Source organism: Stenella coeruleoalba (assembly GCF_951394435.1).
Source record: "Stenella coeruleoalba genome assembly, chromosome: 4".
NCBI lineage: Eukaryota > Metazoa > Chordata > Mammalia > Artiodactyla > Delphinidae > Stenella > Stenella coeruleoalba.
Genome location: NC_137149.1, coordinates 71577933 through 71604409, shown reverse-complemented (window position 1 = coordinate 71604409; position 26477 = coordinate 71577933). Strand labels below are relative to the sequence as shown.

The 26477-nt window shown below is 40.5% G+C and overlaps 1 protein-coding gene across 2 annotated transcripts; it reads left to right on the top strand.

Annotated features, from left to right (window-relative positions):
• Nucleotides 1–1244: 1244 nt before the first annotated feature.
• Nucleotides 1245–26459, top strand: SGCB (sarcoglycan beta). 2 transcript variants are annotated; one of them, XM_079919445.1, is made up of 6 exons: nt 1245–1686; nt 8482–8691; nt 15435–15620; nt 16282–16473; nt 16807–16938; nt 26340–26459. In XM_079919445.1, exons 1-6 carry the CDS (start codon nt 1621–1623, stop codon nt 26415–26417), a joined length of 864 nt encoding a protein of 287 aa, XP_079775571.1. In that variant the 5' UTR covers nt 1245–1620; the 3' UTR covers nt 26418–26459. The 2 variants fall into 2 exon arrangements, with proteins under 2 accessions (XP_079775571.1, XP_079775570.1); XM_079919444.1 differs by lacking the exon at nt 26340–26459 and adding an exon at nt 20279–25903.
• The last annotated feature ends 18 nt before the right edge of the window (nt 26460–26477 follow it).

Sequence of the window (26477 nt, the reverse complement as noted above, 5' to 3'; positions counted from 1 at the left end):
ATAAGAGTGTGCTTGGGCTTCCCTGGTGGCGCAGTGGTTGAGAGTCCGCCTGCCAATGCAGGGGACACGGGTTTGTGCCCCGGTCCAGGAAGATCCCACATGCTGCAGAGCGGCTAGGCCCGTGAGCCATGGCCGCTGAGCCTGCGCGTCCGGAGCCTGTGCTCCTCAACGGGAGAGGCCACAGCAGTGAGAGGCCCGCGTACCGCAAAAAAAAAAAAAAAAAAAAAAAAAAAAAAAAAAAAAAAAGTGTGCTTGCCAGAAAAAAAGAGAAGGATTTTCCAAGCAGAGGGAAAAAAGGCAAAGCATAGGAAGTAAGGACTACAGGACCAGAATTGGAGACAGGAAATAAGGATCAGTCAAAAGCCCTGTTATCTGAATGGATAATTGGGACCACAGTCAAGACTATTCAAAGAGACTTACTGCTGACTCCCAAAGCACTGGGCTATAACTTATAGTCTTCCTGCCTAAGATGAGGTTTGCCCTAGAGATCCAGGCAGGAGTGAGCCTAGAGATGCAAATCAATTGGTTCCAGCATTTGGGAAAGGATAGGCAGAGACTGATGACCAGGTAGGTACTGACATTAGCCAAAACCAGAGGAGAGAAAGGAAAAGATTATGAGGGACTTACCACGTGAGAGAGTGTCTAACTTAAACTTCACGGCAATCCTCCGAAGTAGGCAGAGAGCAAAACAACGGCTCCAGTCTTCGAAAAGCAAAACTGACCTAGTTCCCAGAGAAAGGAAAACTTGACCAGTACGTAGGTCTCTTTGGTGCTTCCTGCTGAGTTAGGCAGGCCTAGGGCCCAAAGGTGCTTAGAACTGGTTTCGGCTACCTGAGGAACAGTTCTTGGAACGGTTCTTGCACCTTGAATGCCACTGCCCTCTTTTTTTTTTTTAAATACGAGGATTATTGGATTATATTGACTCGACTGGGAACAAGGAATGTCTACTCGAGTTACCTGTGTATCTGAGTGGCTTCCTGGTGTGCAGTAAATATCTGTTAAATCGGGTTCCCCAGGAGATACATTGACACTATCTCCAACCCACGTCCAATACTACAGAAAAAAGCATCAGACTTCACAGGCCCTCCAGAGCTAAGAAGCATCCCTGAAGTGATTGTATGTCCTCTTAAGGGGTCTCGGTTTTCAAGATTTTCGCTACCTAATCGGCAACTTGTTAACTTTTGCCACATTATCACCACCTCCTTCCTCGTCCACGCGTACTCTCCTCTCTCCAGGGAGATCCCGGCCCGTTCAGCAAGGAGGACTCGGGATGGCACCAGCCCCTCGTGATGGGGAAGGGAGGGCAAAGGGAGAGGCGTCTTCCGTATTTTGAGGGCGCCCTTTCGGAGGAATCCAGAGGCAGCCCGACGTCGCGAGCAATCCCGGCGCGTGGGAAAATGCGCCCGGAGGCCACCGCCTGGGCGCCGGGCCCCCGCGGCAGCCGCGGGCTCGGAACCTCCCTGCCGGGGCGGGGCGAGGTTGGAGGTGGGGAGGGGCGGTGAGGGGCTGGGCCCCCCTCCCGCCCCTCCCGCCCCTCCAGGGCGCAGGCGCAGGCGCGCGGGGTGCGGCCGCGGCGGGGAGAGCGGTGGCAGCGGCGGCGGCGGTGGCCAGCGCTGGAAGATGGCGGCATCGGCGGCGGCGGCGGCAGCGGCGGCGGCTGCTGCGGCGGTGGCGGCAGCCGAGCAGGTCTGTGAGCCCCGCCGCGGCCGGGCGCTGGAGGGCCAGCGGAGGCCGGGGTGCTGCCGGCGGGGCCCGCCTAGGGCCGGCGGGGATGACTCCGCGGGGTGGGGCGGGGCGGGAGGAGCTGTCCGCAGTCCGAGATGCTGGCAAAGGCCGGGCGGGACCCCAGGCAGGGGCCCCGGGGCGGAGAAGGGGGAGCCGGCCCCGGCCCTCGGCCTGGCCTGGCTGTCCGTCGGCGAGGTGAGGAGGGGTCGCTGTCCTGAGGGCCCGGGAGGCGGCCGTGGCAGCCGGGAGCCTGGGCCAGGTCGTGCCGGGGACATGCCCTGCTCGGTGGCCAGCGAAGATGCAGGCAAAAATAACCCCAGCCAGCGATCCAAGAGCCTCCCCTGACACCAGCCAAGAAACACTCAGCTGTTGCCTGGGTGTCAGCTTGCAGCCCCTTCGTGTGTGCCATCCCCATATGCTGACATCCACGTTTCTCCTCCCGCTTTGGTGTTTGGAGACAGTCACCAATATAAAACTGTCTCCTATCCAGTTGGTTTAAAATCATTTTTTAAAATGCTTTATCAAGTATTTCCTGATCTGCATTGTAAACGGGTAACTTAGAATAATAGTTTAAAAGGCTATTTTCTTACAAAAAGCAAGCTATACATAGGCAGACATGCACACACACATATATACATACCTGTAGTTACTAGGGTGATTTGTTATAATAAATATAATTTTGATAGCCACTTTTTCCCCTTAACTGTTATTTCCTTTTAAAAAGAAACTGTGGTATGATAGTTTCTTTGGGAAAGTCTCATTCTTCAACACTGCTGAAAAAATACACAAGTCAAGTAGCCAACATTCTGTTTCCAGAACTGGAAAGATTTTCTTAGGCAATTAACAGCTTTTAGAGACTTAGTAGATAGATATCACTGGAACAGTCATTCTGAGGGACATAAAAAATAAAAGACATGACATCTGCCTTCAAAGCTTAAAGTCAAACTGACAGATAAATGCAGAAAAATCAGCTAAAGATGGTAGGCAAGCTACAGGTCCTAACAATAAAATAAAATCTAAAGGAATGAGTGAAATTGAAAGGAGACAAAGCTTCTTGAAGTTGTTGAGATTAAAATTGTCCCTTGGCTTTCCTCCTGATTTATCAGTGCCCATTTTAGATGGTTCTTTTTTCATCTGCATCACCTGTTAATGCGCTTGAAGTTCCACTGAACTTCTTTTCTTGCTTTACACCTGCACTGGGCAATCTGATCCATTCCTCAATCTCTACTTCAGGGTTAGGCGTTTATGTCTCCAGCCTGAACTGAACTGAATTTTCCACAGGCACCCCAAACTCAAAAATGTTGGATTGGATCATATGCACCATTAAAAGGGTTACAGCCATCCATTCAACTTGGTTCACCTCGCCACAAATTTGGGAGCAGGGCAGGCTCAAGGGAACTCAGAAGGGACCCACATTTGGTTTAATGCTCTGCTGTCCCAAGCTTGATATTTGAGCAAAGGGCCTCACATTTTCTTTTTGCTCTGGACCCCACAAATTATGTAGCGGGTCCTACTTGGGAGTCATCTTAGATGCCTCTAAGTCACACTCACACCCAGTCAATCATCAGGTCCTTTCGGTTCTACCTCTTAAGGCTTCTCCCCAATATTCTCTTCATCTGCAGTGCCAAAGCTCAGTCAAGCCTTCATTTGGACTGTTAGAGAAACCTGTTGTTGAAATCTCCATCTCGAAACTCTTCTATTCCAGTTCATCTCTTTTTGGTTTGGTTTTGCTATAATGCAGATCTGATTATATCACTGACCTATTTGAAATCTTCAGTAGTTCCCCATTGCCTTCAGGATAAAATTCATCATTCTAGATGTGATACTTACGTCCACTCATTTTGTAGCCCCTAACCACATCTCACCTCAAGTTTTGTCCCATTCCTATACTCATCCTCTTCACTGTCCTCATAAAGCTACCAAAATTAGTTTGCAGAGATGACTTATACTCCAGTTCCCATGCCGTTCCCTCCGCCTGGAATGCCTTTCTCTGTACTTTGCTTGGCTAACTCCTGTTTGTCCTTCAAGATTCAACTGAAGCCCCAACTTTTCTTAAAAAGCTTCAACTGATGCCCCTGCTCACTAAGTCGAGTGGCATTCCTCTTACGCACTCTTTCAGTATTGTGTGCATTGCTGTACGACAGCACTTGCCGTGTTGAACTGCAGTTGCTAGTGACCCTGTCCATCTACTCTGCTGGCCTATAGGTAAGTTTGTGGAGGGTAGCCGCTCTACCTTGCTCATCTTGGTAGTCCGGGGCCTCTGACATAGAGTAACTCCCATAAATGGTAAGTGCGTCAAATGAACAGGAATTGGCAGAGAAAATTAAAGAGTGCATCTCAGGAGGGTAAGTTTTGCCCTGGCTCTCTGTTATGTAGACCTATGTTCAAACTCTGGCTAAGATTTTTAAATTGCCCACCTGTCAGCACTGTCATAAACCCATACTGTGTCTGTGAACATGAGAAGCAAGCACGCTTCCCCTAAGATATTTTACTGCTTTCGGCTGTCAAAATGCATGTTCAACTCTAAAATGTTTGAGTGTCAATGCACCCTCGTAGCTGTTGTACCCCATGCAGATATACAACCTACACAACTGTATTCGGCAACTTGTTTTGTGTTAAATCTGTTGAGTAGATTGAATTATCTTCTACAGAGCCTTTCTTACCGCTTTGTAGAATTTTAAAATTTTTGTCTGCCGCATTACTCACAATGATTATTCCTGTCTTTTTCCATTTTCCATAAGCCCTCAACCAGCCTGCTACCCGTGCCACCACAATAAGATTCCAGCTGCCCTCTCCACTCTTTCTCGGCAGATGACCTTGCCTATTACATCCCCAGGGAAAAGAAGAATTTTGGTTTTTTTTCTCTTCTTGGTGTGAACCATTTCAATGAGGTGGGAACGCATCCTTTAAGACTGGTTTCTCCTGTGCTATCACTTTTCTTTCCTATCTCCTGAAAGATCTTATTTCCCTCATTATTCTGCCCTACTCTGAGGTCTTTGACCTTTGCCCTTCTTGGCATCTTTCCCTCTGCCATCAAACATACAAGTCTTCCTGCAAAATGTTGTGAGGAGAGGATGAAGAGATACTAACAACAACAAGAACAAGCACAATTTTCCTCCAACAGTACATAATTCTTTAGTCTTCTGTGTTAACACTTCTGTCTTTCTGGACTCGAAAATAAATGCATACATGCTGGCATCCTTTCAGGACTATCCCTACTTACCAATTTGCTGCTCAGAGTTCGTATTTGAAAGTCACAGAGGCACTTCTTGACAAGTTCAGCAACACTGCACATCGTAGTTTTCTTGTATGTCTCATTTTCCACTGTTCCTGCACGTTTAAAGTTTTCCACGGGTACATCCTTGGCTTTTTATTCTCTTCCTCTATAGTGTTTTTTACAGCAAACTGATGTGGTCTCATAGATTTAATTTACCTTGAAGGTGAAGACTCTCAAATCTGTATTTCTAGTCCTGACCGACCTAATACCCCATCCCATCCTTCCCATTGCCTTTAAGGCAGGTGGTTATTTCTCAATCAGTTCAAATACAACATGTGTAAAATCGTCTCCCTGCTTCATTCCCCATATTTAAATAGTCACCATTCACTAAACATGAGGGGCTTTTTTTTTAACCTGCTACAAATTCACTTAACTCTTCTCTTGAAGTATATTTTAAATCTATCCTTTTTCATTCCACCTTAGTTTAGGCCCTCAATACTTCAGGCCTCCATTACCACAGCATCCCAACAGCCTACTTGCTCGTTTTCCTCTTTCCCGTGTCTCCTACAAATGCCCACACATTGAGCATCCTGAAACGTATGTCATTCATCTTCAGAGATTTCCAGTGACTCCCAAATCAGCAGACATAAAGACTAGAGTTTGTACCCAGATGTCCAAAAACTCACAACCTATTCTCCATTTCCAACTTGATTCTGCCTTCGTTGCCAGATTTGACCCACCTACTCCTCCTGGTTTCCCTGACAACTCCAAGCCCTCCTGTCTCTTCTCCCATGAACTCCACAGGATGTATTGTCTCAACTATTGATTTTGGCATCCGAACATACAGAGCATTTTATTGCATTGCTAACTGTTTTGTGTACCCAAATCACATTTGTAGTATCTGGAGGATAAGGATCTTGTCCTATATTTCTTTTGTATTCCTATTTATAGTATTAGTGTTTAAGCATAAAGTGCTTAATAAATGCCTATTCAATAAATTAATTTTCTCAGAGCTCTGAAAAATATGAAAATTGGGCAGTATTCCATTCTACTCCTTCCTTTTGTGTTCATGATGTACCAGATTATCACCCAAAATGTCTTTCAACCATAGTCGAAAGTCAGAGGTTCTCAAACTCTTTGGTCTCAGGTTCTCTTTATACTCTTTTTTTTTTAAGTTTTTTTTTTTTTTTTTTAAGATGTGGACCATTTTTAAAGTCTTTATTGAATTTGTTACAATATTGCTTCTGTTTTGGTTTTTTGGCGTGAGGCATGTGGGATCTTAGCTTCCCGAACAGGGATCAAATCTGTACCCCCTGCATTGGAAGGCAAAGTCCTGACCACTGGACTGTCAGAGAAGTTCCCATCTTGATACTCTTAAAAATGACTGAGGGGGCTTCCCTGGTGGCGCAGTGGTTGAGAGTCCGCCTGCCGATGCAGGGGATGCGGGTTCATGCCCCGGTCTGGGAAGATCCCCCATGCCGCGGCGCGGCTGGGCCCGTGAGCCATGGCCGCTGAGCCTGCGCGTCCAGAGCCTGTGCTCCGCAACCGGAGAGGCCACAGCAGTGAGAGGCCCGCGTACCGCAAAAAAAAAAATGAGAATCCCAAAGAGCTTTTGTTTATGTGGGTTATATCTGTTTATATTTACCATATTAGAAATTTAAATTGGGAAATTTTATAAACACAGGAGTATACAAACACACATTCCATTAGCTGTTAGAGCAATGGTGTCATCACATATGGTCATGTAGCCTCTGGAAGCTTCACTGTACAGTTGACCCTGGAATGACGCAGGGGTTAGAGGCGCTGATCCCCACACAGTCAAAAGTTCACGTATAACTTTTGACTCCCCCAAAACCTAAACTAATAGAATGCTGTTGACCAGAAGCCTTACTGGTTACCTAAACAGTCAATGAACATGTATTTTGTATGTTATATTTGTTATATACTGTATTCTTACAATAAAGTAAGCTAGAGGAAAGAAAATGTTATTAAGAAAATCATAAGGAAGGAGAAAATACATTTACAGTACTGTACTGTCTTTATCGATACCATAAATTTATGTCGTCTGTTTACAAGATGAATCATCTGTCAGCACCTACATCAATATTGTCTTATATGGTACAAAACACTGTAGATGTTATACATATTACTAACACTGGACATCAAAAATGAAAAGATAATGTGGAAAAGAAATTCATATTTATTTACGTGCATAAGGTTTCATGCATTGATAACGAAGAAGCAGCAGTATGGTTGCTTTACAGTAGCCTCGTGTAATCAGTACAATTCCTTCACAGTAGCCTAACCTATACACTAATGAAAGCATCGTAATAAGATTTTTTATGGCATAGAGTATCACAGTCATATTCATAATATCTTTTTTAAAAAACCAGTTACATGGGATGATAGGCTGATACACAATTTCTCCAGTTATGAGAGAGAGAGACTGTACAGTAATGTAATTCTTTGAAAGCAAAGTTATAAAACAGTAAGAAAACTAGCATTATTAATTTTATACTAAATATCACTAAACTTACGTATCTACATATATTTTGTGCATTCATGACGCACCTTTTTCTTAATTTTTTTGATATTTCTAGGCTACACAGTTTATCTGAAAGTTTTTTCAAATTGTTGCAAATCTCCAAATTTTTTTCCTGTATATTTACTGAAAAAAATCCACGTATAGGGCTTCCCTGGTGGCGCAGTGGTTGAGAGTCCGCCTGCCGATGCAGGGGACACGTGTTCGTGCCCCGGTCCGGGAAGATCCCACATGCCGCGGAGCGGCTGGGCCCGTGAGCCATGACCGCTGAGCCTGCGCGTCCGGAGCCTGTGCTCCACAACGGGAGAGGCCACAGCGGTGACAGGCCCGCATACCACACACACACACAAAAAAATCCACGTATAGGTGGACCCATGCAGTTCAAATCCATGTTGTTCAAGTGTCATCTGCATATTCATGGGAGAAGAAGAGTAAAAAAAGAAAATAACATCTTAGTGTTATTTTGAAAATAATTTGCACCCTCCAGACACTTGAAAGAGTTCAGGGGACCCCTCCAGGGCTTCCCAGCCCGTATTTTGAAAACTGCTTGTCTAGGATAATGTTAACTTTAGCCATTTGGAGTGATGAATAAAGTGTATTAGCCTTTCCAAATTATTTTCATATAAATGAAAAACTATATACAATTAAACAAATCGTTATAAATCATTAATTAAAACAAGATTACCCACTGTAGAATGTGTATGTTAACTCTTCCCCCAAATGAGCTAGCTGTTCAGTTTACTGACGGTAGGACTATTCAAAGCAGACAGTAGAAATATGTTATCAGATGGTCACACTGAAGGTTCTGCTCTATGACCCTTCTCAGCACAGTCATGTCCTTACTTGGAGCCTGCAGCTCAACACGACTTGAGGTTTATTGGTGGAAAATATATCACTATCCAATTCAGCTTCCTTTAGTTATGAATTTGCACCTAACAAATAAATGCATCAAAAAGAGAGGGTATAGCTGCTCCATTGTGTTGTATTTTGTTTTTAGCAAAGTTCCAATGGTCCTGTAAAGAAGTCCATGCGTGAGAAGGCTGTTGAAAGAAGGAATGTCAATAAAGAGCACAACAGTAACTTTAAAGCCGGGTATATTCCAATTGATGAAGATCGCCTGCATAAAACGGGACTGAGAGGGAGAAAGGGCAATTTAGCCATCTGTGTGATTATCCTCCTGTTTATTCTGGCTGTCATCAATTTAATTGTGAGTATTTAGTACAGAATATTCTTAATTACCATGGGGAATTTTTCTTCTGTCTTTTAGTCAAATCATGGACTCTCTTCCTATCATTTTTCTCAGGACCCTCTTTCTGCTTTCTATACAGGCATACCGTGTTTTATCACACTTAGCGTTATTGCACTTTGCAGATACTGCGTTGTTTACAAATTGAAGGTTGTGGCAACCCTGCATCAAGCACATCTGTCGGTGCCATTTTCCCAACTGCATTTGCTCACTTCAGTCTCCATGTCACAGTTTGGTAATTCTCACAATATTTAAAGCTTTTTCAATATTAGTATATTTGTTATGGTGATCTGTGATCCGTGATCTTTAAAGTTACTATTGTAATGTTTTGGGGTTGCCACTAACCACATCCAGGTAAGATGGTGGATTTAATTGATAAATGTTGCGTACGTTCTGACTGCTCCATTGACTGGCCGCTGCCCGTTTCTCTCCCTCTTCTCGGACCTCCCTATTCCCTGAGATAACCCTACAATGGCCTCTAAGTGTTCAAGTGAAAGGAGGAGTTGCAGGTGTCCCTCACTTTAAACAAAAGTTAGAAATGGTTAAGCTTAGTGAGGAAGGCATGTGAAAAGCTGAGATCAGCTGAAAGCTAGGCCTCTTACGCCAAATACTTAGCCAACTTGCGAATGCAAAGGAAAGGTTCTTGAAGGAAATAAAAGTCCTACTCTAGGGAACATATGAATGATAAGAAAGCAAAACAGTCTTATTGCTGATATGGAGAAAGGTTTACTGGTCTGGGTAGAAGATCAAACCAACTACAACATTCCCTTAAGTCAAAGACAAATCCAGAGCAACGCCCTACCTCTCTTCAATTCTGTGAAGGCTGAGAGAGGTGAAGAAGTTGCAGAAGAAAAGTCTGAAGCTAGTAGAGGCTGGTTCATGAGGTTTAAGGTTTCATGCTCTGAAGCCGTCTCCATAATATCAAAGTACAAGGCGAAGCAGCAAGTGCTGATGTAGAAGCTGCAGCAGCTTATCCAGAAGACCTTGCTAAGATAAGTAATGAAGGTGGCTACACTAAACAACAAATTTTCCATGCAAACAAAACAGCCTTCTATTAGAAGAAGATGCCATCTTGGACTTCCATAGCTAGAGAGGAGAAGTCAGTGCCTGGCTTCAAAGCTTCAAAGGACAGGGTGACTCTCCGTTAGGGGCTAAGGCAGCCAGTGACTTTAAGTTGAATCCAGTGCTCATTTGCCATTTGGAAAATCCTAGGGCCCATAAGAATTATGCTAAATCTACTTCTGCCTGTGCTCTATAAACGGAACAACGAAATCTGGATAACTGCACACCTGTTTACAACATAGTTTACTGAATATTTTAAGCCCACTTTTAAGATCTACTGCTCAGAAAAAAAAGATTTCTTTCAAAATATTACACCTCATGGACAATGCATTGGTCACCCAAGAGCTCTGATAGAGATGTACAATGAGATTAGTGTTGTTTTCATGCTTACTAACACAACATCCATTCTGCAGCCCACGGATCAAGCAATAATTTTGACTTTCAGGTCTTATTATTTAAGAAATACATTTTTTAAAGCTATAGCTGCCATAGATTATGATTCCTCTGATGGACCTAGGTGAAGTAAGTTGAAAAGCCTCTGGAAAGGATTCATCATTCTAGATGCCATTAAGAACATTAGCAGTTCTTGGGAAGAGGTCAAAATATCAAAGTTAACAGGAGTTTGGAAGAAGTTGATTCCAGCCCTATGGATGACTTTGAGGGGTTTAAGCCTTCAGTGGAGCAAGTAACTGCAGATGTGATAGAAATAGCAAGATAATTAGAATTAGAAGTGGAGCCTGAAGATGTGACTAAATTGCTACAATCTCATGAAAAAACTTTAAAGGATAAGGAGTTGCTTCTTACGGATGAGCAAAGAAAGTGTTTTCTTGAAATGGAATCTACTCCTGGTGGAGATGCTGTGAAGATTATTGAAATGACAATAAAGAATTTAGACTATTACATAAACTTAGTTGATAAGGCAGTGGCAGGGGCTGCCTGAGCTGCTTCCAAGCCTTAAGAATGTTTGCATCTCCGTGAAGCCCTGCTGTACCTAAGTTTACCAGGAGATTTGGGTCGGAGCGGGGTTGACGGGCTTCATCGTTTATAAAGTCAGGAGTGCTGATAAAAGCAGTAAAGCCTTGAAAGCTTCCAGTCCTACGCCTGCTCATGGTCATCATTAACCAGCTTTACTTGGATGGGACATCGGTCTGGCTGTACTGTGGGAATGTGGGACATCATGCACACTTGTAGCAGTGCCGCTGTCCTCGAGCACGAATAGACACACCTGTGAGATACCCCCTACAAAAAGAAAGAGATTAAATAAAGCAGTGGCAGGATTTGAGAGGACTGACTCCAATTTTGAGAGAAGTTCTACTGTGGCTGAAACGCTATCAAACGGCATCACATGCTACAGAGAAACCGTTCGTGGAAGGAAGAGTCAGTGCAGCAGACTTCATTGTGGTCTCACTTTAAGAAATGGCCCCAGCCACCCCAGCCATCAGTGAGCACCACCCTGGTCAGTCAGAAGCCGTCAGCGTCAAGGCAAGACCCTCCACCAGCAAAGAGATTACAACTTGCTAAACGCTCAGGTGATGGTTAGCATTTTTTAGCAAAAAAGTATTTTCTAATTAAGGTATGTACATTGGTTTTTTGGGGTTTTGGTTTTTTGGTTTTTTCAGCCGCATCGCATGGCTTGTACAGGACCTTAGTTCCCGAACCAGGGATTGAACCCCGGGACCCCGGCAGTGAGAGCGCCGAGTCCTAACCACTGGACTGCCAGGGAATTCCCTATACATAGTTTTTTTAGACATAATCCTGTTGCACACGTAATAGACTACAGTATAGTGTAGCCATAAGTTTTATATGCACTTGGAAACCAAAACAGTTTGTGTGGACTTGCTTTATTGCAATATTCACGTTATTGTTGTTATCTGGAACCAAACCCACAATTTCTCTGAAGTATGCCTGTATATGTTTCATCTCTTATTGAATTTTAATGAATATTTTCTATATGAAAACTTAGTATGTTAATATTGCCACGCACTAATTTTATTTAGAAAAAAATGTTCATAGACTCTTTCCTTTAAAAGACTTAAATTTTAGGGCTTCCCACAATGCAGGAGACACGGATTCAAGCCCTGGTCCGGGAAGATCCCACATGCCACAGAGCAACTAAGCCCGTGCGCCACAACTACTGAGCCTGTGTTCTAGAGCCCGTGCCCCACAACAAGAGAAGCCACCGCAATGAGAAACCCGCACACCGCAACGAAGAGTAGCCCCCGCTCGCCGGCAACAAAGACCCAATGCAACCAAAAATAATTGATTAATTAATTAATTAATTTTAAAAAATAAAATAAAAATAAAAGACAACTTTTAAAAGGTTAGAGTCAACTCAATAGAAGAGACCTTTGCCAAGATGATTTTACTGCCTTCATCTCTCCTAAAAATATACTCCTTCCTGTTTTCATTCAACTTTTCCAAAATTTGCTCTTGCCTCCTCAGCTAGATTTTAAAATTGTAAACCTTGGATGGCAGTAAAGCGTTATATTTTGTAGTCCTAAATCTCTGTTATAAAAGAATGAAAGGATATGAGGTAGACTGGTTTACACTAAGGTGTGAGGAACTGGTGTGTTGCCTTTTCCAAAGATATTTGCTTTCTTAAAGAAAGGGGTTAAATTTGAACCCCTCTGGCATGTGTGTGGATAGATATTTTCAGAGAGTGATTATTGGTATCCCTGAGACCAATCATGAACATGGATGCAGCAGTTCTAACGTAATTTCACTTACTACTGTATTTTTTTACTTCTAATACTCTCAAACCAGTCCATTGTATTTTATGTACATCCAAAACATTTGTGTCTAATTCCTCACTTAAATCAAAAAGAGCTGATACTGTAAATAGCTTTACTAGGAGCACATGTTCTGAATTTATTTTCTTTTAGAAATTTATTTTTTTGGAAAGTTATGGTTAAGACGGCAAAAAAAAAAAAAAAAAAAGACATTTCATCCCCTTCTGCTTTAAAAGCTGATCCTTAGGTGACAATGTCAAGAATCAGAAATACCTTGGAAGAAAGTGGGAGGCAACCGAAATCCTGAACCATAATATATGAAGACAAAAAGGAGGAGGAGTGGCAAATAACTTACTAGAGAAGAGAAACTGTGTGTTGGGGGAGAGGGTTGCAGGGGGCGTTGGTGGAAGTGTCTTGCAGAATCCTGAAAAGCCTCAGGAACTGGAAGTACAAGTGCCTTGAAAAGTAGGAGTGAAGGGGGAACTGAAAACAGAGAGCTTGTTTGAAAAGTCCATAGAAGAAGGCATGCAATCCCCAGCCTCCCTCTCCTTCCAGGCAGCAGTTAGGCAGCCAGCCCTCCTAACCCCACACTGAACCAGAGGGGATTCTTTCTGCCTGAGGATATTGCCAAGAGGAGGGTAGGGATGGGTTTCCACACTGAAGGCAGGAAAGTCTGTATCCTGAGCACTGAGGCTCCCGTATCCTCATCCTCCAGCTCCAGCTCCCTGTACCAGGCTTACATCCCCCAGCAAGAGATAAAATAGCCTGCTCTGGAGAAACCGAAGAACATAGAGAAAAAACCTGAAGATACACGTGGCAGGTCCCTGTGAAAAAGCCACCTAATCTCCCTACTGTGAAGCCTGTCAGTCACAAGTGCCACCCCACCCAGAGAACTTTCCCTGAACTTTTTATAACCGCTCTGTTAACTATGAACACAGAGCCACCAGGGATCAGTAGATTTTTATGGAAAGCTCCCAGAATTGAGAAATGATTGAGACCAAAAGCACCCAAACCATGGGGAAAGTGGGCATTCAGGGAAATGGAGAAAATGCAACAAATGACAGGAAACTTAAAAGAATTAAAGCACACAATCAATAGCTTCAGAGAAGTCAGAGGATATTGCATCCATTAAACAAGGATACTGTGCCATTAAAAAGAAGCAGTTAAAGAATATGGAAGAACTCATAGAAGTACACATACATGGATGGATGGATGGATAGATAGATAGACAGACATTGGAAGATAAAAGAAAATCTTCCACAAAGTTCAACTAAATTAAAGAATGAATCCAGGAACATTCTGTTAATTGGAGTTTTAGAAAGAGAGAAGAAAAAACACAATGGGAAGAAAGTTATCAAATAAATAAACCAAGAAAGATTCCTAGGACAGGTTGAAAACTACCATTCTGGATCCAGCATATGTATAAAAAAAAAAGACTCACACCAAGGCTATTACTGTGAAATTTAAGAAGACCAGGAATAAAGAGATGATCCTAAACTCTTCCAGAGAATTAAAAAAACGGGTTTTGTATAAAGAACACAAAATCAGAGTGGCATCGGACCCTGTCAAAAGCAGTGCTGGAAACTAGAAGGCAAGAAAGCAAGGACCTTCAAGATTCAGAGAGAAAATAATTTCAAATCTAGAAATGCATACCAAGCTAAACTCTCAGTCAAACGTGAGGAATTACAGAGACATTGTTTTAGCCACGCACACTCTCAAAAAATATTTCACATACATTCTTTTGAAAGAAGCCACGGGACAATGTGCTCTACCAAAAGAAGGTACTAAACCGAGAATGTTGAAGACAAGGATACCGGAAACTGGGTATCCTGCATGGGAGAAAGACGAAAGGAAGTTCCAGCATGAAAGTGAATGGAAAGCTCGTGGTTATAGCCGTGCGACAGACCCAGAGGGCAGGAGCTCAGACTGGAGCAAGAAGATGAGGGTTCGTTCCAGAAAGATTTCCTGGGAGAGGCAAATAGAGCTAATACATTTTCTGGGAGGTTTGGACTTTTAGAACATTTTATTGAGACATTTTACAGAAATGTTGGAGAGTTTGAAAAAACTTAGTCTGATTTTCAAAGAAACTAAGCAAATGAAAGAAGGACAAATATTAAACTCTGAAAGACACAAAGTACAAGAAGGGAACTGCCATCATAGTGCAGTATTTGCCTTAGCAGTGAACAATATTTACATTGTTGTAATACTGAAAATACTGAACATGGATTTAACCAAAACTTGAGATTGGAGTTGGAGGAGAAGAAATATAAATGAGCTAAAATTCTCATCTGCTAAAATAGGAAATTGATAGATACAACCTAAAATTGATCAATGAAGAAATAACATATACTTATTATTTAGAAATATGGAGATAAATTCTAGACGAAACGGCTAAGATTGTTGAAAGTGGTTGTTCTGGGACGAGGTATAGTGGAGGTAGAAGAAATAAACTAATCTTTTTTTTTTTTTAATTATAGAACCTTTAGCACTTTTTTTTTTTTTTTTGGCGGTATGTGGACCTCTCACTGTTGTGGCCTCTCCCATTGCGGAGCACAGGCTCCGGACGCACAGGCTCAGTGGCCATGGCTCATGGGCCTAGCCGCTCCGCGGCACGTGGGATCTTCCCGGACCGGGGCACAAACCCGTGTCCCCTGCAAGGGCAGGCGGACTCTCAACCACTGCGCCACCAGGGAAGCCCACCTTTAGCACTTTTTGACTTTTAGTTATTGGTATGTAATACCTTGATAAAAATAAAATTGGTTTTGTTTGTAAGTGGAAACCCAATTGATGTGTTCATCTCACTGATGAAACATTTTAGGAAGTTTAATCCTTTAGCAACTACCTTTCCTATTTGTTTACTGATTATGTTAAATGTATGCTACCTATTATCAGTGGGCTTGATTTCTTTTTTAGGTAACACTTGTTATCTGGGCTGTGATTCGCATTGGACCAAATGGCTGTGACAGCATGGAGTTTCATGAAAGTGGTCTGCTTCGATTTAAGCAAGTGTCTGACATGGGAGTTATACACCCTCTTTATAAGAGCACAGTAGGAGGAAGGCGAAATGAAAATTTAGTCATCACTGGCAACAACCAACCTGTAAGTAACCACATTAATTGAGGAACATTAGAGAAAAATTCTTCGTAAAAACCTAGAGGTGATTACTGGAAATGGATATTTTCCTTTAAAGAAAATTCATAATATATTTAATAATATTGTTGGTCTTCTCATCCATCTATTACTGTTAGATACTTTCTTAATATTCTAGATTTTGTCCCATGGTAGCATTTTCTGGGATAGATATAATTACTGTAAGAATACATAGTTTACTCTTTTCTCCTCCATATGAGGAAACCATTTAAAAAAGCACCTTCCCAGGTTAGAATACCCTCTACTCTCTGGGAGTCTGGAAGAGAATATGCCAGTCTAGTCAGTGGCAACCCCTGTCAAGTGGCTACTATAACGTAGGTTTTCAACTGACCAGAACCTCAAGGAGGCATCCTTACTGCCCCTGCCCGTCTTAGCTCTGGGTCCCTGTGCTCTGCGACCATCTGTGTCTGCCAAGCATTACAGCAAATAAGCATGTTAAGCCCTCGTTTTAAAGGACTCTTCTCCCAAGTGGGTGGAGGGAGTCAGAGAGAGGCAGTTAAAATCATTAGGCGTTAAGCCTGCTATTGTAGAGTTTTCTTAGAATGTTCTTGATGAATTTTGGATGCAGTCTTGTTCGAAAGCATATTCATGATAAAGTGTTTTTCTGAAGATTGTTTTTCAGCAAGGGACGACAAAGCTCAGTGTAGAAAAGAACAAAACTTCTATCATAAGTGACATTGGTGTGCAGTTTTTCGACCCAAGGACTCAAAATATCTTATTCAGCACAGACTATGAAACTCATGAGTTTCGTTTGCCAAGTGGAGTGAAAAGTTTGAATGTTCAAAAAGCATCTACTGAAAGGGTATGATTTATTTTCCTTGCTTTTATTAATGGAAGAGAATTATTATCTAAAGTTACAAAGTGTGTGAGGTGGGGGGCAGGGGCAGCTTTACTGATAAAATGCTATGAATGAAGTGACTCCGGAGCAGCGGAAAGGATTAGTTCTAGGTTTGTCATCAACTAGTTTATGTGACCATTATCAAATCATCTCTCTTTATCTCTACATGTGTGAAATGTGAATTAAAACACTTGCTTTCATATTTTGTCATTGAAACGCCTCCTCCTCTATCTCTAATAATAATCCACACTTTAATTTAGAAAATCTTCATCACTACTTTTTTTTTTTAATCTTCAGATTACCAGCAATGCTACTAGTGATTTAAATATAAAAGTTGATGGGCGTGCTATTGTGCGTGGAAATGAAGGAGTATTCATTATGGGCAAAACCATTGAATTTCGCATGGGTGGTAATATGGAGTTAAAGGCTGTGAGTATTTTTTGATTTTAAGAGAATTTTTAGATTCTTGGGTACATAAGTCCTTATGTGGAGAAAGAGTTATGAAAAATGATAATGTAGTTGTATTTTTCGGACATGAAAAGATGTTCAAAATGGATTATGAAGTGAAAGAAAGTTATAGAACAATCTGTGAAATATCTCATCTTTATTTTTCAGATTATGTGTATGTTTATAGAAACCTAGAAGGGTATGCCAAAATGTCAACAATGGTTAGTTATGGGTAGCAGGGTAACAGATGATTTTCATTTTATTTCTGTTTGCCTGTTATTTTCTAAATTTTTTTTTTTTTGCATAATGATGCCTGTGTTATTTTAAAAGGCAAACAAACAAACAAGCAAAAAGCTTCCAAAAGAGAATTCTCAGTATGCATGCCCTGAAGTTGATAGGGTTTTTTTCAGTTAAAGATTTTTCACATCTCTTCATGGGTTTTGTGTCTAGTGATGTGAAAATCAATTAGCAAATATATTAAATGTATTTTTAATTATACATCTATTATTAATTGTAAAGGAAAAAGATTTTGCCTTTATTATACCTGTTGAAAAGTAAACTTTTCTTTGTGCCTCACAGATTATATCTGAACTTTAATAAGTAACATATTTCATTTAAGGGGGCCATAAGTTCGAAAACATTTTACCTGTTCACAATTCTGGTCAAAGTATATTTATTCAAAATGTCTTTGGGCATCTCCTCTATGCTACCTAATTAAAGCTAATTAAATTTGTGCTACTAAGCATTAAATGACAAAAGTTAAACCTAAGGACTTATAAAATAGTTCTTTCCTTTAAAAAAATTTAATCATAGTTCTTGAAGGAAAAAACTTTAGAAAATTAAGTTCTTTCACTTTCATAAATATCTTTTCCCCCTGAAGAATATGTTCCAATCTCTAAATAATAAACATCAACATAAAATGTGATTCTTGCCAGAAACTCAATAGTAGTGCTGAGTATTGTTTGCATACATTGTAGAAAGAAGCCATTCCTCTGAGAGAATAATAGTGTTGAAGAATGGTCACAGTGGGGCTGTTGTTCTCTGCATCAGAAACTCAAAGCAGCAAGAGATGTGATTGATTTGTTTATAACCATTAGCAAGTCACCTAAATCTTTTAAGTTTTTCTACCTGAAAATTCTACCTGTTGTTAATATGACATACTTTGAAATACATATACACACATATCAGTTTCTCCACAGTTAAAAAAAAATAAACCAGTGTTGAAAAGATAATTAGCTTTATAATTCAGCTAATATCAGAGGTTAGTTTTTAAGTGTATGGCTAGTCGTTAGAATTTTATCAATCAAACTGCTTTTTTAAAAAAACTGCTAAGACAATTATTATATCACTTATATGTGGACTCTAAGAAACAGTACAAATGAATCTATATACAAAATAGAAACAGACTCACAGACATTAAAAACAAATTTATGGTTACCAAAGGGGAAAGGAAGGCAGGGAGGGATAAATTAGGAGAATGGGATTAACAGATACAAACTACTATATATAAAACAGATAAGCAACAAGAATTTAATAACCTATAATGGAAAATAACCTGAAAAAATATATATATGACTGAATCACCTTGATGTACACCTGAAACTGACACAATATTGTAAATTAACTATACTTCAATTTAAAAAAAAAAAACACCTACTTTAGCAGTTTAAAGAAAGTAAAATTACATAACCACAAGATGGCAGCGTGAGAACAAAATTTGAAAATTCCATATACTATCACTACATAGTCAGTTAGCTGTTTCCATTACTTCATCATCAACTTTCGTTGCTTTAAATACCCTCTATAAGCTGATGACTCTCAACTTTGGAACTCCTTCTTTCTCCTCTGAACTAAGTAAGATTCACATATCCAGCTGCCTTCTTACCTGTCCACTTCAATATCTAATAGGCATCTCAAACTCAACAAGTCTAAAGTCTTCATATCCTCCTTCCCTCCCCAAACATGCATTTCTTTCAGTGTTCCCATCTTGTTAAATGGTACCCATTATTTCGTCAGCAAAGCCTCTGGGCTCTACCTTCAGAAGATGTACAGAGTCTGGCTGATTCTCACCACCACCACCATGGTGTAAGCCAGCATCGTTTCCTGCCTGCACTGCTAGAATAGCCTCCAAAGTGGTCTCCCTGCTTCGTCTTTCACCCCTGTATTCAGTTCTCTGTACCGCAGCCAGAGCGATCCTTTTTAAAAGATCGTCACTTCTCTGTTCAGAACCTTCCAAATGGCTTCCCGTCTGATTCAGAATAAAAGCCAAAGTCCATACCCTGGCCTTATGTGTCTGGCCCCTAGTTATTTCTTTGACTCATCTCCTACCTACTAGTCGACTCCCTCTCTCTGTCCTTCAACCACTCTGGCCTCCTCTCTGTTCCTAGAACACAAGGCACATCCTCACCTTGGGGCCTTTGCGTATGTGCTTTCCTCTGCCCAGTTACCCACATGCCCTAGTCCCTCATGTCATCCAGTTTCCATCAGACTGTGACCTTATCAGAGAGGCCTTCCCTGACCATCCTCTGGTCACTCTCTCTCCACTCACCCTGACTTGCTTTTCTCAGATGATGTCCTGTTTGTTTTACCTCTTCAGGTGTTTGTTGTCTGCCCCTCCCCAGTAAATGGGGATTTGGACTTTGCCTGTCTGTTGACTGCTGCATCCCCAGCACCTAGAATAGTATCTGACACATAGGAGACCTTTAATAATTCTGTGTTGAATGAATAAAAAGAAGAAAAGGGAAGAAGGGAGAGAGAGGGTTAGGAGTTCCAAAAACGAGAGGGTCTGCAATACAAGAATGTTCCTGGGATAGTGGGCTTGAAGAAGAGAACTTCCAGGCAGTTTTCTTTGAGTGCCTGGGCTTCAAAATTGTATGGTTTGAATCTTCATTTATGGTGTCACACAAAAACATTGGAAATTCAAATTACTTTTCTCTAGGAGAAAAACAGTCTTTTTCTTCTTAGCGTCTGAAATGTATCAATCAGCAACTTGGTTAAAACTCTCTTAGGAAATAATAAATGAAAACGATCTGAGACTTTATCAGTATTCGTCTTATTGTGCACTTAGGAATTTTGATATAATTTTTAACTAACTGAGAAATAAATTGTATTAACAAGTGTACTGATATACATTGTGAACAATTACTAAGAGGTCACTAGGTGAATTTTGATTGGTTTGGGGTTTTTGTTGTTGTTGTTTCGGTCATGACTTTTTCTTGCTGCCTTCTATTCTTGCTAATATTTCAGTGAGTGTTGTTCATTAATCTTGTTCTCGCCCTACTTGTGGATGCAAACAGGCCATATATGAGTTTTCTCCTGATAGGAAAACAGCATCATCCTGAATGGAACTGTGGTGGTCAGCACAACTCGCCTCCCTAGTTCCTCCAGCGGAGACCAGTTTGGTGGTGGTGACTGGGTGCGCTACAAGCTCTGTATGTGCGCTGACGGAACCCTCTTCAAAGTACAGGTGACGGGCCAGAACATGGGCTGCCAGACCTCAGACAACCCCTGTGGAGACACTCACTAGAAGAACCCGAGAGGGCGTCAGTAGGTTCAGATCGTGACTTGACTTTTTTTTTTTCAGAGTAGGCATGCAAATCATGTTTTTACAGAGTTTGTGATAACTCGTAATTATTTTATCTGCAGAGCACTGCTGTATCTATTATATAGTCTCCATGTTTAAAATAGTCTCAGAGAGCCTAAATTCTAATACATTTCATTAAGTTGCACTGATCTTCAATTTACAGTTCTCTAAAACAATTAAGAGAAGTGAATACAATCAATATTAATCTTTAAAGAAGTGTTTTTAAAATGCCACTTTTCCTTGTCTAAAGGCTAAAGGTCTGAAGCAACTGTTTAGACTCACTGTAAGTAAGCTTTTGGTAACTAATGGGGATAGACCCACTTAAGACGTTTAAAGGTACACCATCAGTAAATGTTACATGCTCTGTCTTTTGGCTTCTAAGAGGAAAGACAGATTTTTTTTTTTTTTCTTTGCGGTACGTGGGCCTCTCACCGATGCGGCCTCTCCCGCTGCAGAGCACAGGCTCTGGACGCGCAGACTCAGTGGCCATGGCTCACGGGCCCAGCCACTCCGCGGCACGTGGGATCCTTCCGGACCGGGCACGAACCCACATCCCCTGCATCAGCAGGCAGACTCTCAACCACTGCGCCACCAGGGAAGCCCGGAAAGACAGATTTTTAGTGCATTGACTTTCAGCCGTATTCTCACATGCAAGTGAGGTCGTTAAAGAACTTCACATATGGGAGTTAGTAAGAAACTATGGTTCCTTAGTTTTGCACTAGGAAGAAAATACTCTAATAGAATGTATACTCATTAAATATTGGTAAATATTGTGCTCACAATGTGGTAGAAATTAAAGCACCATCTCAGCTTTAACTGTTAAATGATGATAGCTGTCATGTATCGAGCATCTTACAGTGCTAGGCATTGTCCTAGGCATTGCACGTGGAATGTCTCTAATTCACACCACAACTCTATAAGCAGGTGTTGTTATCCCAGTTTACCCATTGGGAAACTGAGGTTCAGAGAAGTTAAGAAACTTGCCTAATGTTACAGAGGAAATAGCAGAGTTGGGATTGGAATTCAGGTGTGACTCAAACCTAGATGAACCTGTTTCTAAATACCGCATTCTTTTCACTATCTGCGCTGGAGTTTTAATTATTTAAAACTCTGCAAAGATGAACAAAGACTAATTCAGACTTACCTAGGCAGATAAGAAACAAAAAAACAGGTATGCTTACTCTAATTAAAAGGAAATAAATCAATCTCAGTCAAAAAACTGACCAATCACTGTCAGATTTTAAATTTTCTTAAGCCAATTCTAAAATATATTATAGAGAGATCAAATTGGCCTAGTTGTGGGTTACCCCCGTTTCCCAACTGGGGTGCCTGAATGGGTAAAACGGTTGCCAAGATATGTATACCCTCAGCCCTCGGGGCAGCACAGTGGGAAATGGGGAGGCCATGCCCCAGACGAGTCCTGCTGGCCCAGAATGGCTGGTGGATTTACCCCAGCAAGCCAGACAAATATTACCCTTTTTAATATGTGCCGTACCTTGAAAAAAGTCAGGAAGCACTGGACTAAAGGGTACTAATGCAGGACATAATATAAGTAATTTTCACGGAAGTATGAGATTGACCTCTGCTCCTAACATCACCACCCATTATAATGTTTTACAACCCTCAAGCCAGTTGATTTTTAAGGTGTTTTATATTTGACCTGAAAGGAACTCGCTGGTATTATTAAGATACACACGACATCAGGAAGAGAGACCTCAAAGTAGTGTGCTGTAAAATAGGCAGAAGAGATAACCCCATTCTGCCTTCAAGTATAATATTCTGTCCTTGCCAGTTTGAACGATATAGATAGGAAAATCGATACAAAAAAAAAATTTGCATTCAATATTGTCAAAGTTTTCTCTGATAGAAAAACCAAATACTTTAGAGATTATGAGTAGTCATTAAAGTATACTAAAGTAGAGATTGACTTACTACCTGCTACTGAGTGAAGTTATTTTTTAAGTGAAGAAAAAAAGAGAGAGAGTGAAATTCATGACCTCTGGGTGTTATTTGTTGTAGTGATATTCAGAGCCCATATGAATATATTCAGTATCATTTAATATCTGAATAATGTTCAGAAAAAATCCATTGGAATATTCGTTCAGATGCTCAGTGTATTTGTAAATTTTACATTCATTACTTGTCTGCTCTATTTAGATTTGTTTTGAAAGTTTGTTTAGATAAATATTTTTTACAAAAACCACAGAACACTATGTTACAAAGTATTATTTATTGAATGTAATTCATGAAATAATCTATTTTTACTCCTCTTTGAGAAATACTTGTTTTTGATACATCTCCATTAAGTGCTTTGGACATGAGAGAATATTTTGATGTTTTTACAGAACTGATTGTTAAGGTAACAGGTATAGTAATTTAGGACACTTCACAGGTAGCTTTTGCTTTTGCATTGAAATGTAGACCTGGGAAATTCCCTGGGAAGCAGAACAAGAACAAACTGTCCATTTTACCTGTGACCTGTTTAGCATAACAGTAAAGCCTCAGCTACTCATTCTCACCATCAGATGCTATTTTTCTATAAACTGAATTGTTAACTTTGCCTCTTCTGCTGTCATTCCTCCCCTCCATCAAGCGCTGATATGACAAGCAACAGACTTGGGGGAGGTAGAGGACAAAGACAGGATCCCCGGAGATGGGGCAGACACATGCTTGTTTAAATAACTACAGTCCTTCAGAGGTGGATGATAATGACATCGGGGACAAATGAAATGAAAGCAAGGTATCTTAGGGGCTCTCTAATGGGCAGGTAGGAAGAATGCAAAAACTATACACAGTAGGGACTGTATGTGTGCTCTGTAATATTTAAAAATATACTTATTTGTATTCTTTTTGCATTGAAAAAACAAATTGTGTGTGATAGTTTTGAATGAAAAGTGGAAGTTCTACGTGATAGTTTTGAATGAAAAGTGGAAGTTCTACCTAGTTTTGGAGTGAGTTTTTTTAAAGATCATGAGAATGTTACGGTGCTAAACTTGACAAAAAAAAAAAAAAGAGAACATTGAAATGCTGATAATTTTAGTAATCTTTTTTAAAGCACTGAGGGGGCAAAGATTACAAATTATGCCATAGAAAAATAAACCTATAAATGTGTCGAGTTACCAATTTGACTTTCAGTTGATTCAGTTTGTAATAACTATTAATGACCTCTGTTTACAATAAAGATTCTGTAAAATTGTTTGCTGTTAATTTTTTAATTGTTAAAATAGTAGCAGGTTTCTACTTACTCATATAAACGTGCTGAATGTAAATACAGCTTGAGAATTGGACGCTGCCAGTATTTATACATAAATCTCTCTGGAATCCTCGAGCTCAAAGTTAGAAGTTGTACAGACCCAGTCTGGAAACTCCTACCCTCTGCATTGCAGAAAGCCTCTCTCTGTTGGCTTTTCCCCCAGTATCCCAGGGGAATGTGCACTGTTGTCTGTTGCTGTCACCTCTGCAAGAGGCCAGAGCTTGGAGATGAAAGGGTTGAAGGTTTGCCACAGGGCAGGCTCCAGGGCAGATGGGTGGAGCCTCAAAGGCTCAAGTCTAAAATCCCCACCTGGCTTGATTCAGAGAGAGATCCATCTGAAAAATCCCTAAGGACCAAAGGTATGCCTTAGAAACAGTGTTACTGTTGTGTTCTTTCTACATCTTAGCAAAACTAGCCTCTCCTGCTTTTTTTCTTCTAACTATTGTAACTTCTCTTTCTTTTATATAGGAATGAACTCTTCATTTCCTTTCTACTTTGTTTTTTCTACTGCCTTCTCCCTGTCTCACTGTCTGACACACCCAGTATTTCTGCTTCCTCATACTTCAGCTTGAATATGTCCATTTAAAGATTTACATTCCACGTAATTGTCTCCAATATCCTCAGAAAATTTTTCTAGAGTTCTCAGGTGTTCCTTACCTAATACATATAAGTTTGTTTTGTATATATATAATATTTTTTAAAATTTACAAACGAATACCTTTCACTTTATGCCATGAGATTATCCTTATCTAGCTGTTTTGAACTCAAAACTGTTAGTTATAGATAAATCTCTTCAACTTAGAAAGAATCAGGCCAGTGAAGGTCTTACTTAAGTCCCCTTAAGAAGTTTTTTCCAACCACATGTTTCTCTTCAGTATTGTAGTGTGCCTATGAATGATGAATCTTTTTTTTGTTGCTGACGTTGTTACATTAGCTTGCTATATAATTACATATGTAATGATTGCAGCTTTGAATATGGTAACAAATATCTTTCTGACTCTACAAATTAATTGAATTTCTGGTATTGCATAAGAGGCACACTTTAAAAATAAATCTTTCCTCCATGCTGTAGGGCACCTTTGCAGTTCATAGCCACGTGTACGGGAACTTAGATGCCTTTCAAAATATGGCAGATTTGACCTTGTATGAAACCAAAGTTTAAAAAGTTACATGGTAAATTTCATCCATTGCATGCATTCATTTATCCAAGCAGAGCATAATCCTATGACAGACTGCAGACTATTAAAAATATAAAACATGGGGGAAAATATACATAGATGAGATAAATAGATGATACGTAGATAATACAGATATAGCCCTATATATAGATATATAGATAGCATAGTCCTATGACAGACTAAAGACTATTAAAAATATAAAACATGGGGGGAAGTTATATATATATGTATGTATGTATGAAAACATGGCCCTTACCATCTGGGAGCTTATAGTCTTTTGGGCTGTTTAAAACAGACACAATGCAAAGCGATAGCCATATAGGACAGTACTGATATTCTGTCAAACTGAATGTTACTAGCATGCATTCATTCATTCAATAAATATTTACTGAAAGATTTCTGAACAAAATAGAGGCCAAAGCAGGAAGAAGGGTCTTCAGGTCATAGGGTTTGTGATGGATCTGGAAGGACATATGTAGGATTTGGACTGAGGAGAGGAAAAGGCATTGGGCTTGGAATTGGAGTGAAGTAAAAGCTAATTTTTGCATGAGATCTACATATATACCGAGGTGCACAAGCCCCATCTTGTAGTTGCTCCACATGTACTTTTAAAACTAGTTCATGAACTCAGGTAAATAATACAAAGCCTGGGATGCCAACCTGAGGGATTTGGACTGTAGGCACTGCAGAGCCCTTTAAGGCTTCTGAATGAGGATATGATATTGGAAAACAGTACTATGGGGAAGTAACCCTTTGGAATTTCATTGGATGAAGCAAGAAGGAAAATTGAAAGGCAGTGACAGGAAAACCAGTTAAGCCCATGCTAGTATTGCAGATTAGTGATGAGAACTAGAATGGTGCCATTTGCCATTGGAACAGAACGGAAGGGACAATTTGCTGTAAACCTACGTGCCGAGTAATGTGGTTATTTGTACACACACTGAGTTTTTAATGGAATTTAGTAATTAAATCATTAAATTTAGTAATTAATTTAGTAAATAAATCACAAAAAAGTTATTCATCTACTCTTCTGTTGTTTTTTATTGGAGTATAATTGCTTTACAGTGGTGTGTTAGTTTCTGCTTTATAACAAAGTGAATCAGTTATACATATACATATGTTCCCACATCTCTTCCCTCTTGCGTCTCCCTCCCTCCCACCCTCCCTATCCCACCCCTCCTCATCTACTCTTAAAATTGTTTTTTGTGCATACATTCAGGCATTGTGATTTGTAGATACTTGTTTTAAAGCTTTCAATTGCTTCTCAAGAATCTTTGGTGAGAAAGATACTTGAGTTTCTGTATCTAATTATATCTTCATGGGTCCTAGGGAGAGCATCCTTTTTATAACCGATTTTTTTTTAACGTAGGTATCTAAATGGTTTCAAGTGGATTTGAAAAGCTACAAAAGCCGCAGAGACAAAGCTTGTAGTTCTTCTAGTCATTAAAAAAAATCGAGTCTCTTTCATGAGTTGAACTTTCCACCGATACAGTTCCACGGTTTGGTG